General features: G+C 29.1%; 1 protein-coding gene across 3 annotated transcripts; it reads right to left on the bottom strand.

Annotated features, from left to right (window-relative positions):
* Positions 1 to 433: 433 nt before the first annotated feature.
* LOC111627642 (tRNA-dihydrouridine(16/17) synthase [NAD(P)(+)]-like) lies at positions 434 to 18439 on the bottom strand. Of its 3 annotated transcripts, none has more exons than XM_023371226.1 (12): positions 18408 to 18439; positions 15002 to 15331; positions 10619 to 10778; positions 10434 to 10546; positions 10288 to 10370; positions 10088 to 10191; positions 9864 to 10008; positions 9646 to 9748; positions 4228 to 4313; positions 3936 to 4128; positions 763 to 838; positions 434 to 657 (listed from the first exon to the last, which is right to left on the bottom strand). In XM_023371226.1, exons 2-12 carry the CDS (start codon positions 15233 to 15235, stop codon positions 491 to 493), a joined length of 1464 nt encoding a protein of 487 aa, XP_023226994.1. In that variant the 5' UTR covers positions 15236 to 15331; positions 18408 to 18439; the 3' UTR covers positions 434 to 490. The 3 variants fall into 3 exon arrangements, with proteins under 3 accessions (XP_023226994.1, XP_023226995.1, XP_023226993.1); XM_023371227.1 differs by lacking the exon at positions 18408 to 18439 and adding an exon at positions 15481 to 15519; XM_023371225.1 differs by lacking the exon at positions 18408 to 18439 and adding an exon at positions 15417 to 15483.
* Between the last annotated feature and the right edge of the window lie 1013 nt (positions 18440 to 19452).

Below are 19452 nucleotides of genomic sequence, written 5' to 3'. Positions count from 1 at the left end.
AGCATTTATAAAGTCCAACCCCCTGCGAGATATATCACATGACCACTCCTCTATCTCCCCAGCCTCTCAACCTTTCACAACCAAAATTTAATAGCATCGATGTCTCTTATATACAAGCTAACATGCCAAATTTTGTTTGTTTATCTTCACCCCATCCTGAGATAATAAATGAAACAGATTCCAACACACACACATAATATATATATATATATTATCTCAGATATATATATATTCCTGTGTGTGTATATATATATATATATCCACAAAATTTTTTGCTGTCTTTTTGAATTTTTGTGTTCAGGTCACAAAACGTGGAGATTTGCAAAATATTCGAAGAGTCAAATTTGACACAATTCCATTACCTTCCCTTGTTATGTATACTTAACAACCAGAAAAGTAAAATACATGACTTTGTGAAAAAAATTATTTCAACTCATTTTGATTTAGCTTTAATATAAAATTTGTCACTTGATACTAAGTTACACATTAATCATAATGTTGTCGAACTGGGATATTTTGTGTCAAATTCATTAACCGTATTATCTACTTCTAAGCCACTTAATCTGTAAGATACTTGTGAATGACAGTTGGATAATAATGTATTTAATAAAACTTCACCATTTCGATCCTTTTTGTTTAAAAAAATAAATTTATGTCCTATAAAAAGAAATAATCATCATCAAAAAAAACTTAAATATTTAAAACAGATGCTTAAACCACAACATAAATTTTTTGAAAATGAAAATTAAATTTAATACATACCTATACATTCAAGATTTTCAGTAAAAGTTTTATTTCGACAACAAGATTTACACATTTGAAAACAGCATCTCATTCCCTTTAAAAAAAATTTAAACTGTTTATTAAATATAAATTTGTTTATTTTATTTATAAAATTTAACTCTTCTACTTCCTCAGCCTTCCAGCTGTTACTTCCTATTTAACTATTCAATGAATTATACAAGAAATTTAGTAAAATATTTCCAACCAAAGATATCCTGCAAAAAATAGATCAATCCACAGTTGAATGTTGTTCCTATTTTTCACAGGTTGCTGGTATCATTTTTGCACTTAACTACTTTAATTATGGTATTTATGTTAAAAATAAAGCAAAAACAGTTGAAAGAATACAAAAATAAAGTTATTAATCATAATTAATATCTGAAATATTTTGAAGCGTTGGTCAATTTTACCTGTAACGAGTGGACACAATCTAAAATGAAGCTGGTTAGCTTAGATGGAGGACAGGAAATAATAGTCTGTATTCTCATAATTTACTAATTGAAACAAATAAGATTAACTCTTACTTGTTTTAGTTTGAAACATATTGACATCAGAAAGAAAACAAATTGGAAAAAAAACAGCATTAATAAATTGCAGTTCTCTCTTTGTTATTTTAATCTTTAAATATTTTTATACTTCTGTATGGTATATATCAATTATGCCAAAGGATTTTTGAAAGGTGTCATTCAAATGATAAAATTTTACACATGCATTCTTTTTACTTTAAATTACAGTAGCTGAAGGGCATATGTTGGAAAAAATCTAAATATATTTACAGAAGACCCCTATAAAATGGGTTCATGTGATACGGATTTGTATATAATGGCAAAAAAAGTGTGATTGTATTCATATAAACATGCTAAAAGAGACTTGTATGATACGGTAAAACGTCATCGCCGACTCGTGTCGTGACAGGTTTGGTCGAATCTAGACCAATAGCGGATATTGCACAAACCGTTGAGTTTAAACGAGCCGCGGACCTACTAAAAACCATTTATTATTTAACGGCCATAAAAATGATATTTATATTAATGATGTCTCCAAAGTTCAGCGAATTTTTCACAAAAAAAAAAATAAGTTATCAGGAAACATGCGCTCGCCATTCGATGTGCCACTCCACGACGAAAACAAGCTTAAGCAATGGCATCGTCAAACGGTGCAAACTCATCCTAAGTAATCCTAAATTTTTTGTTTATAGCATAGTTTATATGGATTATTCCCAAAAAATTATACATGTTTTGGAAATGTTGAGTCAAATTAGTCTAGAATCGATTAATTTTATGGGAGAAAATCTTTCAAACAGCCATAGTCCATAAACTGCACACGTGCCGGGCTGTGATTGGCTCATGTATTTAAGGACTGGTAAAAGATGAATTTCATAAAACATGGAATGTATCTACTGTGTTATAGGGGGGTCTACTGTATAATAAATTCAGTAAATCAAAATCATACAAGATGAAGAGCATTAATTACTTCTAATGGAAATAATTATCATTAATTTGAATAATATATTTCATATGTGAGATAAACAGTTTGATCATCATTATTTTGTAGATATATCTTTAATCGCACAATAATTTCAACATGTGATATGCAGAATCAAACATTTTGAACAGATCCTATAAAAAGAAATAATCATCAAAGTTTTTTCAATGATGATGATTTCTATTCAAACAAAACTTTTCACCAGTTTCTGGAAAGAGGTGAAAAGTTTTGTTTAGGAAATGCATATACTCAACCTCACATGTGTCGCATTCCAGTTATCCTAACAATCACTAAACATTTTAGACAGACCACGTATAATTACATCCATCTAGTAAAAGCATATCAAATCAAGAAACCTTTTTCTTTTAGTTTGAAATGTTTTGGAGAATTCAACTTCCCATTCTTAGTGATCTCAAACATAACAATGTTCAAAAATCTGTTATTCCCTACTTCTATTCCTAACAAAAATGATCCTATAGTGAATCCTACTTTTTTGTCTACAATAGATTTTTCCAAATACAAAAATATAAGTTTTTTAACACAATCTCAAGTGTTTTTCTCTGTAGTGATATTGGAAAAGGATTTTTTTTAAGTCTTTCATTGTTATTTCATAAGCTTTATTGCCAAAGGTGGATCCTCAAGTTGAATCCTCAAAAATGTTTTAAACTTAAAAAAAAAAAAAAGGGGCTTCTTGATACATGGTTTGATATGTTTTACTAGATAGTTATAAATGGAATCATTACATCCTTGTATTGAAGAATATAATTACAATTTTCTCTTATTAAATATAACCATTTCTCAATCAATACAGAATTTCTGAATATTTAATAAAATGGTATTGGTAGACACAGATTAAATTATATAAATAAATTACTGCTGACCTCATTTAGTTGGTTTTCAACAAACTTGCAGTTGATTACATGCATAACCAAAGAGGTTACAATGATAAAATTTGACACAAGAATCCATAAATTATCATAAAAGTCCCTCTTAATGCCATGGAGCAAAAGAATTTTAAAAATCATTCACCCTAATTGTTATAGTAATGTCTTTGGACTTGAAGTGAAAAACAAGATGAAAACTATACTGAAAAATGTTTTTCAGTATGAATTAAAATGATGTTAAAATAAAATGAAATTTTATTAATAAAATTCTTGATGAGATGCTTAATTATTAATAATGATTATTTCCATCATATTCGTCATAAACTGATGTTTAGATTTGATTGTATATAAACGTCTGAATAAAAACACTTATTGAGTATCATCTCTTCCAATATGGAGGAGAAAATATTCAATAAGTGTAAAATTCAAAATTTTTAAAATATAAAACATGGACCATTAAATGAAAATACTGTTAAAATATAAAAAATAATAGAAATTTTTTCTGTTGCCAATTACATATAAAAGGAAATAAATATTGCAAATAATTCTGATCACCATGTTAAGTCTATCACACATCAAACAGATATAGGGGATTTGAATATCATTTGTAGATTCAGATATAATAATGTTTGATTCTGCATATCATCTGTTGAAATTATTGTGTGATTAAAGATTGATAAACAATTATATCTACAAAATAGTGATGATCTCTAAATTACTTTTCAATGTCCAATGATAATTTTAAAAATTAATAGAAAGCAATTCAATAATTAATATACTTACTTTTGGATTTGGACAAAGCATACAATTAACAAATCTTTCTCTTGGAACTTCAAACTTTTTATTAGGATTTCTCGATAACTTTTTCAGTTTCTTCTTAGAAAGATGTGAATTTTCCTGACCATCTTGGTACTGTCTTTTACTATTATCAATTCTTGTATCTATATCTTCTGTGTATTTTTCTTTATTTACAACACTAAAAATATGATATTTTTATAAAGATAACAACACACACAAAATTTATCAAAAATTAAATCCTTTAATATTAATCATCATCTTATATAATATTTCATACCTTGGTCGAACATAAGGCTGACAGATCCATGGTGGAAAAGGAAGTGTGTCGTGATAAGTTCCTGAATTCTTTATCCATTCAGCAGACTGAAAATTTCATTTTAAATCAAATAATAATTTATCATAATACTGTAATTTGATTTTTTAAGCTGTAATTTTCTCAATTTTGAATGATACTTAACAAAAGATGGTTCAACACTATTACTTATACTAGGTCTTAAACTTTTTTTATTCATGACCCCATTTATGATTGATTTTTTTCGCAACCCAAAAAATATAAAATAAAGATATATACAAATTTGCAAAAACAATAATGGTGTATTACCACAGTTCAATCTTGTGTTACAATGGAACAGAGACAACTGAATACACTGAAAAGCAACAACACTACACTAGTTCATACTAGTGTTGCTGAATTGTTGTCTCACTGCACCAGAAGTGACACAAAGCACAACTCACGAAACCTATCACATAAAGCGTGCCATTTTCAAACTCTCACAAATTATTTTCAATATTTTGCATTAAAATCTTGCGACCCATAGTTTAAGAAGCCCCGACTTATACCATATAAAATACTGATATAATTATCTTTCAAGTGTTGTACTAATATGCAAGTTATTGTTTAAATTGAAAATTTTAAAATTGTTTTATCAAAAACATTGAAAACTTTATTATTTTTAATTTGAAATAGAACATTTTCATACCTAGAAATATTTCAATCTGAAGCACTGCTCACCAGGAATTTTTTTTGAAAACATGAGTATCTAGCCATTTGACTTTTACTATAAACAACATTCTTTTATTGCTTAACTGAAAGTTACATTAATTATACTTATTTATAAAATCAATGATTAGTTGATAACAGATTATTGTAATTATGCATTTCAAACTCCTTTTTATCAGGCTTTCCTTTTTGGTTTTATGCTTCAGTTTGAGGAATATTATAATTTTTAATTTTAATACTAATTAATCAACTCCATTTATCTATAATATATTGAAATACATATATAATTAAAGTTATAGCTGAAAAACAAATATTTACAACCAACAGAAACATGTTTTATTTTTATATTGAGTATCAAATTTCATCAGAATCACAGTGAAAATGGTAGAGCTGACAACAAAATATCAAAACCTTAGTGTAAAAAGCTATATTTTTAAAAAACAAACTGTCAATCCATTGTACTATAGTTAATAGTGTTTTATAAAATTAAGAATTAATAAATATAAATCTGATATTAAAAATAATTATCATAACAGCATCCAGAAAAATTTTCTATGGAGACTCATTTTATCATCAAAATAGTGTTCTAACAGTGTAGCATTGTTCTATTAATGACTGATAGCTTTTAACTCCAAAACATTTAATATTCAGAACAATTTTAATTGTTAATAAAACTAAAATGTTTTCAAATCACATTCTCATTATTATTATTTTTAATTAATCATTCTAACATGATGGTTATCAAAAATATTTGAAGTCTTAAACTCCAAAAGTTCTAGCTTTCCATGCATACAACAATAATATAAATAAACTGCAAGTAAAAGCATGTGTCCAGTGAGAACCTCACAGGTGGCCAGATAAATTTTATAAAAATTAAACTGGAATTCTTGGAATGTAGCCCAAAAAAGTAATAAGTCTCCCAAATGTGGTAGCCTAGAGCCCTACAAATGTCAGTTCATGAACATCCCAGCCAATTCCAACCCTCAGGTTTGGGTGGGTGCTCCATATGTCTGATTGACATGAGAGCTTTATGGCTGGGAACATCTGATTACAGTGTCTTGCTTTTTTCCTTCTACTGTTGTTCTGTAAAAGGCTGATTGCTACCTGACCACCAGGAGCAGAGGGCTGCATCAGTGGACACAGTTCTGTAAATTCTTGTTACCCATAGGGCTGTTGACCTCTGAATACTGAAGAGTGTCCTGCTCTGCTTCACATTGGCAGACTCTTTCCACCAAACACCACAGGCATAGCAGATCATAGCAGATCTGTAAATGCCATTTTACAGATGGTCTGGATTGTATCACCACTTAAGCCATAATTCTGTCTAGCCAGTCTCAATAGTGCTACTACTGCAAGGTTTGTCCTGTTTCAGACATACCTCAAATGGGGTGGGTCTGAACTATGATTACACAGAGGTACTTGAGCTCGTTCACCCTTCTGATGGGGTCTCCCCGAATCTGGTATACTGGCTGTCACACCAACATTCCAGTCTAGGCCATCGTCAGGCCTCTGATTTATCAAGGCTGAAGGACAGTTTGTGTGACTGTCCCCAATGAATGAGCTGTTCTATCACTTTGTTGCTACATCATCTCCATGACACATCTGTTGGTGCCTGCAACTACTAGTAACAGATCATCCACGTAAGCCTGCAGCTGGACATTGTCTGGCATGACGAGTCTCAGCGCCATGTCAGTAAGGACATTCCAAAGGAGGGGGCCCTATGCATGATCTCTGGGGACAACCCCTCTCCAGTTTCCAAACGTACCTTGTCATTCAAGTCACGTACTCCACTTTTCAGTTGCTCAGGAATCTCCTGACTATCAAAAAGATGGTGGAGGGCAGGTCTGCCTTCTGCAACTCACCCACAATGGATGGCCATCAGATGTTGTCGAAAACGCCACGACATCCATCAAAACGAACAATGTGTGAAGACCCTGCCGGCGATTCTAGTAGACCAATTCCACCGCACGATGTAGTGCTCTGCAGGTTGACTTGTCTGGGCAGAACCCATATTGTTGCTGGTGCAGTAACCCTTGCCGCTTCAGATGGTAATAAACTCAGTCTGATAGGATTCTGTGTAAAACCTTCTCCAGGACTGGCTAATTGGTCTATACAACTTTGGTTCGTCCTTCAGATGAATGTGTTACTATGAAAGGAAAAGCCATATTGACCAGGGATCTATTCTGAGTAGTATTGTTAAGCTAACAAATACGATAAAAACCAATTTCTATCGGAACCACGTGATTCATGTTTAATCAACTGTGAAAATACTATTCCGAGCTGTATGTTTTGTTTTTGGTCCCGATAGCCACATGCAATAACTAAGCTTTTGTTATCAATCACTCTCGAGCTGCCGTTAGGAACATAACAAAATGGTAAACAACATGGCATCTATTGGTGTAAGAATGATTTTACTTCACGAGCAATTAGAGAGAGAGATTAATAAACTATGTTGTTGTGTTGCTTAAAAATAATTACCTTAAGTATTTATGAATATTGTATGACTAATGTAATTGCTTTCTTGTTAAAATTTAAAGTAGCTATAGAATGAACATTATTTCTGAAATAGGTTTCATTCGCATATGTATAAATTAAAATGATAGTCATATATTTATATATTTATATTCTAAGCTCTCAGTTACTTTTTGCCATCTTTCTGGGTCTTTTTGTGAGCCAACTGCATAGTTCGCTGGCTTTGTTGGCCTTTCTTCGACATTTTAAAACAAAACAATTTCACTAGCATTGGTACACGACAATGCTAAAACCATGTGATTTGCTTACAAAATAGTGGGTAGCAGTCACATGACAAAAATACAATGTTAACTAAACTGTGATTGGTTAAAGCATAACAGCTATCGATAGCATGGAATCCAGACGCATCTTGACCGACTACTCGTAGTAAAACCCACTTAACGTGGAGCACAGAATAGAGATTTGTCTAACGTTCATTAACTGTCTTTCGCTAAGGGGATTTATCAAATGTCCCGTGTATCGCTCTCGTTGAGTTATCGGATGAGCTCAGAATAGGTTCCCATATTAGAGTTGTTCTTGGTCTATTGTTCTCTTACATCATGGAGACACTTCAATCTAAACAAGAAAGTAAACCCATGCATATCACAGTTCAGACAGAATTTTCACTTCAAATTTCAAAGTAGCCATATTTTGAACTAACCAAATTTCTTAACATGTTTCACTATATCCACAGCTGGAACAAGAGTACAATTATGAACTAACAGAATTTCAAATTATCAGAGTTCGAATTAATGAGGATTTCCTGTTTAACTCTTTAATGAATTCTGTGCTATTGAATACAATTATTTTTAAACACAATTAAATTTAATAGATAGTGACTTCAAATTAAATGAAAATAACTAAGCATCTCAAACTGAATGAAAAAAAGACTAAAGAAGTTAATTTAAAATTAAAAAAAAAAAAAAAAAACTATGTCAAACTCATCAAATACATCTAATATCAAACACTTTTTTTATACATTGGATTCTATTAACAAATGCATTGATATTTCTAATTATAGACAAAGAAAACTACTTTCATAGAGAAATTATATAAACTTTTAAAATTAAATTTTATTGTTATTACCTATTCAAAATTGCAACATAAAATTTAATATGATTAAAGAATTATTGAGCTACAAAACTTTAATTTCAAAGTTTTTATATGAGTTTTTAAAAAGTGAACGGTTCAAACCAATTTATATTATTTTAACATAACCATAAAAAACTTAATTAAATATAATATTCTATTACACAGAAATGTTACAATATTGAAATAAATTAAACTTCCTACACAAATGGATTGAATTCTCCAAATTTATCTAAATTTTCTCCATCTTTCATGCTCTCTGGTTACATTTCTCAAATATAGAATTATCCCTACTACTACCTACTACTACTACTACTACTACTACTACTACTACTACTACTACTACTACTACTACACATTGATTTTTATTTAGCTTAATAACAATGAACAGATTTTTAAAAAATATTTCATTGTAAATGATCATTTTAAATCAATATAGAGCAAAGAAACTAATCATTAATAGTAAAAATCAAAACAACAAGGTAGAGAGAAAACTTCAATTTTTAATTAATTAAGTAATGTGCAATATCATACTAGCAGCTTTTGGAATACCTTCAAATAATAATCTTCATTAAAATCTAACAATCACAAACTTTATGCCCAAAGCAGGGCTTAGAAATGAACATCTTAATACCAGATCATTAAGTATGTTATATTAAAATATATAATAATAATCAGAAATATGCAAAATGTATATCTTTAATAATATTTGTAAACATTACAGCTTTAAATTTATCTTCCATTTTTTATTTCTTTATTTTATAAAAGAAACCTTTTTAAATTATTTCTTGTTATAATAATTACTACTTATCATTAATTTATTTATTTAGGGGCTTATCATACATTATAACAAGAATTACTTTAATAATAAATAAGTTAGAAGCTTAATAGTAATAATGTTTTAAGATTATGTTTAAAAACAGTTTTGGAACAATTTTGATTTTTATTCTGATATAATGAAGACTGGAAATTTAAACTGTGTCAGAAGTGAATTGTTTCTTGCTTAAAACTATAAGAAGATATATGAACTAAATTAATTTCATTACAATAAATAATAAGTAACATTAACTGGTATTATTATTTGTTAATACTCACTTCATATCTTTCTTTCAAACGTTCTGAAACTGCAATGAATCTATTTAAAGAGCTTGCTTTTGCTAATTCTTCTCGTAAATCTTTATTTTCATTAAGCGTAAGACTAAAAATGTATCATTTATATAAGATCAAGAATTAATAAAAATAAAAACTTTTCACATTTTGCTGATAATTCCATTTGAAATCTCAAAATTTAGACATTTATTTATAAAACTTACCAATGATGGAAAAGTTTAAATAAATGGCCTCTAATATAAGAAAATGGACTTGGATATTGTTTGACAATTTCTAAATACTCCAGAGCCATTTTCCATACAGGAGGACTGATTCCTTTGAAAATTGCTGGATTATGAAGATTTCCTTCTATATTAATAAAAGAGAAAAATGTTCAATTTATTTCTTAAAAAATGAATAAAATTTTAAGAATTTCAATAAATAATACCTGCGGTCATAACTCCTTCAACACCAGTCTCTCTACGACATTTTTCCACATCTTCTAAGTATTGAATGTTTCCATTTGCAAACACTGGAATATTCACATTCTGTCTGGTAAGAAATAATTATTCTACAAAAAATGCTGCATTTAAAATGACTTTGGTTAAAAATATCATTATATTATATCAAACAAATATTTAAACATACTTCACAGCTTTAATGTGTTCCCAACTAGCTACACCTGTGTAGGGTCCTTTCTGTTCCTTTGTTCTACCATGAACTGTTAGAAGCTAAAAAATATATAATTTCAGTCATAGAATTTTGATTCTGACTGAATCAAACAATTTAATTACCTGACAGCCACAAGATTCCAGCATCTGAGCATATTGCACAGTTCTGTTGATTTCAGAAAAAACACGAATCTTACAAGTGATTGGAATCTCTAATGTGTGATAAGCTCCACCAACTATAAATAATTTTAATTGAGATATATAAAACTATTTAATTTATTTTTCAATATTAAAATGACAATAATTACCCATTTTTCTAAGCAAATCCCATTCGTCTTGCAAAAAGGCTCCATAATGACCTCTTTTTGCAATGGATTGGGGACAACCGAGATTTAAATCGACCGCTTCGCAGTGACCTTCGGCTAAACGTGCAGCTTCAAGGAATATATTGGGTTCATTTGCACAAAACTAAAAGCAAAATGTAAAAAATATTTCTCCTAAAATCATTAAAGAATATACCAAAAAGTTTACAATTAACAGAACAATTTGTCCAAAAGAAAAAAAATACAAATGTAATTTTAATTTTAATAATTGTTAACAAAGAATCATGCAATAATATAAATGCAAATAATTTAATTCCATAGTTATATCATCAAACTTAAATTTCTTCTAAAAAATTGGTTTTTGAGTCATGTTACTTTTCTTCCAGATGGGCAATATGTTGTAATGGTAAATATAATATTATATCTGAATGATTCTTTCAATATATGTTTGTAACAGTTTAGCACAAATAATAATGCTAATGCTACAGTAATAATTTCACACAAAATGTACAATCCTAAACTGATAAATACATACTAGTCACAAAATGATTTTATTTGGTGAGAAGTATTAAAATAATTAAATACAGTAAGATTTATTTACTCATGTTATTTATCTGTTTATTTCTGTTATCCTCTTTTGAGAATTATTTAAATAAAATTCATTAGCTGTCTCAACGTGTCCCAGTTTACTAGCTGTTAGGATTCAGCAGAGTCAAACATTTCAATTTTGTAAAAATAATTGTCTTTTTTGAAATATACTACAAAAAGCATAAAGTTTATTTCTGAATAGTGATAGCATTTGAAAGAATTTTAAAAAATAATAGAATTAGGTTTCTGTAGAGTTCTTATCAAAATGGGTGTCAAAACTCTTCTCCATTTTCATTATCTTTAGCCCTGTGTAAAATGATATAAGCTGTAGATACATTGAGACTGTACAGATATTGTAAAATAAACTTTTATATAATTAATTTGTATAAATAATTTTAAAAAAACTGTTAAAATTTAATAAAAATTAAAAAAAAGACAAGAAAATTCACCAAAGAAAAACATTTGCGTTTCACTCTAGCTAATTTTCATAATTATGTTGGTATAGTATTAGAATTGTATTCCACAGAAATGTCAATTATAAATAATGATTTTATAAATAAATAAATGATTATTCAAAACTAGATTATTTATGAATACAAATTAACATTGTAAAATTTCATGAATTTACAAGAATTTAAATTAGCATAATGTCAGTAATGTGAATAAAAGATGATTGTAAACTGAAAGTATGCCTTTACTAGTGTGCTGCTGGAGTGCTAATTATGGTTTTTCTTTTTCCTTCTCCTAATTGGTTAAGACTAATTGAATTTTAATTGTAGAAAATCTAGCACTTGCAAGTAGCTAGTTCCAAGTATTGTTAGTATTTTTTAAGAATTCTAGTGCAAGATTATTATTAATAAGAACAATAAGTAAAACTGATTGTCAACAGTAGATTTTAATATCATTCATGATGCAAGTTATAAAATATTTTCCTTTTGTGCCTTTATCCCATATCATCACTCATATATCTATCATATTTTGCTTCATTTCAAATTAATATTAACTACAGATTGATATACACAAGGATTATGATCATTTTATATAATGACTATTAATAAATAATGATTACATAATGAAAAATTTTGTTCTATGATGAGTTAAATGCTACTTTAAGATATTTTCTTTGCTGAATTTTAAATATTGAATGAAACTACTAAATTTCTCTATTTTCAATCATTTTTGTCTCTAATAACATTTGTAAATGTGATATTTAAGTAAGAGTAATTTTTACAAATTAGATCAAGTTTAACATATAGGTATCACAGTGAGATTTACATTTAATATACTGGTTGTAATGTGCTCAAATATTCATTTTATTGGATTTATTATAATTTGAAGACAAATGCAAAACTTAATATGCTACTGAAGTTCATAAATTAAGTCATTTAGATGTTTTTTGAGGATCGAACAGGAAATTTGGTCAACATGTTTGAACATATTTTTGTTTGCTTTGTTAAACATTAATATATTTATATACATAAGACTATCTTACATAGTATATGGATAAGTCTTTAAGATACAATTTAGACGTTTAAAAATATGTTCAACATACTCTGTCATATAAAAATAGTATGTTTTTATTAATAAAATTTTGTTTTAATGGTTTAAACCTAATTCTCAAAGTCCATTAATTTTTCTTTTTTATTGGAACTTATTTATTCTCAAAATAAGTAATATTTTGTAAAGAATTAATCTGAATTTGAAGAAACATTTTAACTAAAGCCTTTATTTAAAGTCTAGACAATTACTTCTGAGTTTCTCATTCTCATTGTATATCATATTTTATACATATTTATTCTAGATTCTATGGCAAGAGAATAAAATGAATGTTTTGTTATCTTGAAATTTTCTTCAGCTTCAAATTTTATATAAAGCAAGATAATTTGTTATTATGTTGTTCATTTAAACCAATAATTTGCTGTATATTCAAAGCTCTAATACTGTAAAAATTATGTTCAAATAATTATTTTAGTTTCGAAGAAAACAACACTTATTGCCAAAGACATCATGTCAGATGTAATCTAGCAGTGCACTTAACTATTCATTTCAGATTGCATTGAAGTTAGACATTTTTAAAGATTTTATATTTAAAGATAAATTTATATTTTTACAATAATACAATGAAATCTTGTTGCATCATTCCTGGTACCAGTACTTTCATTTTCCTGCATACATTGTCTGACTTATTTGGTCTCAGAAATAGCCTCATATAAACAACTTTCTTTTTTCCCCATTTCCGTCGATCCTCAAATTACCAATTTATCATGTCAATTGTTGAAAAATTATGGTATTCACTAACATTTGCCTACAGTGATTGTATTTTAAAATTAGAAATTATTTAGTAGCTTAGGCAACAAATGCTCAATATTTTGAATGAGTTTAAAAAATTGATACTGCTCAAGTATGCCTTGCTTTCTTAGTACTGCCTGGATTGCTTGCTACATGTTGAAAAATTAAGTTGACATCTGTCACCTGCCTTATTGTCAGAAGTATGTTTAATCCATAAACAAATACCAGAATAAAATTTTTTTTTATAATCTTAGTTTTCCAAAAGATTGAGAGATATGCATATATTCTTACATAGGACATTGGAAAGACTGGGAAAAAGTTGGAAATGTCTGCAAATAAAACAATACTTTGTAAGTACCAAAATTACTTGCCAAATGCTGTAGCATAGCACATTTATAATACTGATGTTGAATTTATGTTAAATGGTCTTCAGATAATAGTGTTGTCTTGACGACTAATAATTACAATTGCTGCATTCAAAAGAGTCAATAGTTGTAACCGAGCAAAGTTACAACTGTTGACTCTGCTGAATTGGTAGCTGTTATGTAGTTACATCTGCTGAATGATGAGTGACATAAGCATTGGAACAAAAAGCAGCCATCATTGGTCAGTTTCAGGTAGCAATAGGTACCATAAGTGAAAGATGCTACTAAATGTGACATTAAAATACCAAACATGTTCCAAAACAGCACTACTGTAGACCCTCTACAGTAGCACTGTTCAGCAGAAAAATAGTCAACAGCTCTATAACTGTTGAGTCTGCTGAACACAGCCAATGATAATTTCACAAGGCTGAGACATTTTCAGTGGCACACACAAAGATAAATTTGAGGACCATATCTCTGTAGATGGTCCTGTGGCAACTAGTGGTGTAGAAACAATAACGAAACGAAACTAATCTCACAATGTCTAGAAGTATGGAGAGGGAAGGGGAAGAGTTGTATAAAACTTTGCATTTACCACAATTCTCCAAGGAGCACAAAGCACAGATAAAAATAAAATCCTTCTTTTACATGTGTCGCTTGAGTGACAGTGATTGCAAAAGCATTCTAGGTCTCAAAAATGTGTACTTCAAACCGAGACACAAAGTTTGTACAAATATCAATGAAAGATTTTCATAGAAAGAATTAGTGTTTTAAATATACCATAATGTTGTTATATATTTCAAAAAATAATCTTTAAATTGTTAATATCTATAATTTTTTTATGATTTATAGGAACTATTGTTTTCCCTATTTACTGTTTTTCTTTTCCATTTCCCAAATCACAATGATTGAGGTTTACTGTACTTGTTAACTTTTTTTACAAATTCTAGTTAAAAATTGATTAAAATCTAATACCTTTCCTCTGCGCTTTACTCTTTCCCTCTAAAACATCTATCGTAAATAAATCTTATAAAAATGGATTACGACGTAATTAGATTCTAGTTCTCAATCTCTTTTACACATTGAGAATAAAATATCACCTTCGTAAAAATTAAAAAAAAATTACCTGCACAATGAGGGGTCTGTCCTCTTCACTGGAAAGAAGATTATCTTTCCTATAGCGTGAATCTTTAACAAAAACCGAAGCATGCAACATAGGAGTAAAACCCAATTGAGCACCATATCGTCGACTCAATAATCTCCATGCTAATTCACTCTGATCGACCATAGGAGCGAGCACATATCGACAACTATTAAGTTTGTGTTTCCATATATCATATGGTGATAACGTTGGAGGCATAATTATCAACTTAAAATTTTAATCAGCTCCATACCAACCATCCACGTGTTTAATGATCATCGAAACGCCCTCTAACATTTCATATACACATAATTCCTGAGAAATGTAAAGAATTATAATAAAATATTTAATAAAAAAAATTTTTTAACATTTGAATATAAAATAATTCTAGTGAATTTACATATAAAATGTAATTGAGCAATCTTATTCATTGGAATAAAGCAATACAAGATGATATTTATTACCAAACGGGAAAATACTTCTTTTCGAATAAAAATCCTAGCGAGAAGAATCTGGAATGATTTGCAAATTTTATGCAATTAGCTTTAAAAAATATTTAAATAGTTTACTATGTTATAAAGAAAGTAATTTTGAATAAACATTAATAATTTACTTTTAAAGCCAAGCATTTTTGTACTTTGTTGATCCTTTTTCTCTAGGGCGGAAAAAATAATCGCCGTCTAAAATAGAGACCGCTTTACTACTGATTTGATATTTCATACAAAAAAAGAAAAATTATAAAGTTGTTATTGTTTGGACATTTTTCACGGGATTAAAAGATTTTTTTTATATATAATTCTTTCCGCCGTGCGAACACTAACAAAATCTTTTAGTCAAGCCTATCTTGTGTTCGGCTCCGCTCTGGGAAACCCGGGATCGAATCCCGACGAGTCGAAAACCCAGGAATTTTTCGGGGATAGTCTATCCAGATATGTCGGGTATCGCCCCTTACCATCCGGCCCACCATTGAGGGCTTGGCCAAATCTATAATGGTCTTGCTAAAAAGAAGCCTACTTAATGCCCACAGGGTGGAGAGTAAAAAAAAACCTACAATTTCACGCTAATTTAAGCTTCAGATCAAAACAGCTCTCGACTTTTTTATTCATATTTTCTCCCTGTTATAAGCCTGTAAACTTTGGCAAGACATTTCTGAAATACTTTTTATCGTGAAAAAGTTACATGATAATTTCCAATACAAAGATGTTCGATGGCCAAATGGCTGACACAGTTAAGGCATTGGTTTACCACTTAGGAGGTCTGTAATCGATCCAAGCAAGCAACTATAAGAATTTTTTATGGATGAACTGCATGGCTTCGATTTCCATTGTGGATTTGGTGAAACTCATGTTGGATATAGAAAAAAGATCATCTTAGTACCAGCAGAGCATTGAGCCAAAAATAATAATAAAAGTTGTGCCAGCTCAGAGCTTTTGAGAACATTTCTTGATATATTGAAATAAGTTATAAACATTTTTCCATAAACAAAATACATAAATTTTATTATAGTATTTCTGGGACAAAGTACAAAAAAATAAAATGTATTTAGTGGTTTTTGTACATAGTATAATTTCAGGTATTATATAGTGGTCTTTTTCATCATCTACATGGTGATTCAAGAGGATGCACCGTTACTTATGGAGCTTATTTTGAAAGTCATTTTGAGCAAAAATATATTTTATAAACATGAGTCCTTTTTTCAATAAAGAGTAATTTACTGTGAACAATACCTAATTATCTCCATTAGATTACTGCGTGTGGATAGAGAATATTGTGTACTAGATGAAGGCACAAACATACAAGGAGCTACGGAGAATGGCGCGCACGAATAAGATATTGAAATGGATTAAGACATTTTTAAAAATCTCTTGTAAATCCTGTAAATTTGTAAACGTTTATTCAAAATGGATTTGCAATAATTTTCATTTTTTATGTTGATATTTACAACAGTTTATTACAGTAAAATGTATTTTACATTATTTTCAACTTTCAAATTAGCCGAAGTGGCACACTGTTACAGTGAATTACTCCATAGGTATTGAGTAGTTTTCATTGTAGCCTATTTAAATAATTACTAATATAACGATCTTTAAAAATCTATAAGAATCAATATATGAGATTGTCCATAAGTTACGTAATGCATTTTTATACTTTTCAACTACCATCCCAACTATAACGCTCCATAATACATCGCATACATCCTCTCTCAAAATTATGTAAAGCATATTCCCTTGATTGGAATAGTACACAACACTGGGTATTATTTAAACATTGTTAATTTATTAATTAATTATAAAGACTGTCATATCAATTCATTCTGCTAACTTTTGTCTGTCAGCTTAAAAGGGCAGACTTTTAAGGCTTTTAAGCTGGCAGACAAAAGTTAGCAGAATGAATTGGAACCAAATTGAAAATTGAGTGCTTATTTTTTAAAAATTATATAGTGTGCTAGCTTAACTGTTAGCTATAAAAAATAGTTTAGCTTAGTGATGTAATTTACAGTGACATTTAGCTTAAAATGCACTTTTATTTTGGCAAATGGTGTAATTTTAAATTAATCGTTTTAAATTAATTTTAAAAAATAGCAACATCGAGTCACTTCTATGATAAAAAATTTTCTATTGTGATTATGTGACGTTCTATTATCTAATTGGAAGTAATGATGTAAGAGCTTATTATTTAAATGTATTATTGCACATCAATTATGTTCTAACAAATAGTATAGGGTATCCAATTTGTAAAAACACCTGCTAACTTGGACAATTTTTTTTCAAAGAATTGCACACTAATTTAATTAAAATTTCTGGACAAAAAAATTATAATTAAATTATTTTTATTTTTTTATATACTTTATTTTGTAAGAACACTTTTTGGAGGGGTTTTTATTTTGTGGGAATTATTTCCTGGCAATTCTTTTGGATGTCAGATTCGCGTTTAACGGAAATAATTATTTCATATAAAAAATAAATTTTTTGTGGATTTCTTAGTTGCATTTGAATCGGAACAAGGGTATCAAAGGAGTTAAGTCAAAATTCTAAATTATGAAGTAACATTGTAAACCTTTTATGCAAATATCTCTGGAATGCCACATCTAATTGAAAAACAAATAACACCATTTGGGGCTGGTTTTCAACAAGGAATCACATATGATTATTGTGTGGTCAATTCTGATTACCCTGTATAAGTTATACAGATTGAATTAATTTACAGTTTATTTAATCTAACATTTCATATACACATAATTCCTGAGAAATGTAAAGAATTATAATAAAATATTTAATAAAAAAAATTTTTTAACATTTGAATATAAAATAATTCTAGTGAATTTACATATAAAATGTAATTGAGCAATCTTATTCATTGGAATAAAGCAATACAAGATGATATTTATTACCAAACGGGAAAATACTTCTTTTCGAATAAAAATCCTAGCGAGAAGAATCTGGAATGATTTGCAAATTTTATGCAATTAGCTTTAAAAAATATTTAAATAGTTTACTATGTTATAAAGAAAGTAATTTTGAATAAACATTAATAATTTACTTTTAAAGCCAAGCATTTTTGTACTTTGTTGATCCTTTTTCTCTAGGGCGGAAAAAATAATCGCCGTCTAAAATAGAGACCGCTTTACTACTGATTTGATATTTCATACAAAAAAAGAAAAATTATAAAGTTGTTATTGTTTGGACATTTTTCACGGGATTAAAAGATTTTTTTTATATATAATTCTTTCCGCCGTGCGAACACTAACAAAATCTTTTAGTCAAGCCTATCTTGTGTTCGGCTCCGCTCTGGGAAACCCGGGATCGAATCCCGACGAGTCGAAAACCCAGGAATTTTTCGGGGATAGTCTATCCAGATATGTCGGGTATCGCCCCTTACCATCCGGCCCACCATTGAGGGCTTGGCCAAATCTATAATGGTCTTGCTAAAAAGAAGCCTACTTAATGCCCACAGGGTGGAGAGTAAAAAAAAACCTACAATTTCACGCTAATTTAAGCTTCAGATCAAAACAGCTCTCGACTTTTTTATTCATATTTTCTCCCTGTTATAAGCCTGTAAACTTTGGCAAGACATTTCTGAAATACTTTTTATCGTGAAAAAGTTACATGATAATTTCCAATACAAAGATGTTCGATGGCCAAATGGCTGACACAGTTAAGGCATTGGTTTACCACTTAGGAGGTCTGTAATCGATCCAAGCAAGCAACTATAAGAATTTTTTATGGATGAACTGCATGGCTTCGATTTCCATTGTGGATTTGGTGAAACTCATGTTGGATATAGAAAAAAGATCATCTTAGTACCAGCAGAGCATTGAGCCAAAAATAATAATAAAAGTTGTGCCAGCTCAGAGCTTTTGAGAACATTTCTTGATATATTGAAATAAGTTATAAACATTTTTCCATAAACAAAATACATAAATTTTATTATAGTAT

This window comes from Centruroides sculpturatus, unplaced genomic scaffold (genome assembly GCF_000671375.1).
Source record: "Centruroides sculpturatus isolate CEXI.00-Female unplaced genomic scaffold, Cexi_2.0 scaffold255, whole genome shotgun sequence".
Taxonomy (NCBI): domain Eukaryota; kingdom Metazoa; phylum Arthropoda; class Arachnida; order Scorpiones; family Buthidae; genus Centruroides; species Centruroides sculpturatus.
Note: the sequence above shows the minus strand (reverse complement) of the source record. Positions and strands in the feature narration are given on the sequence as shown.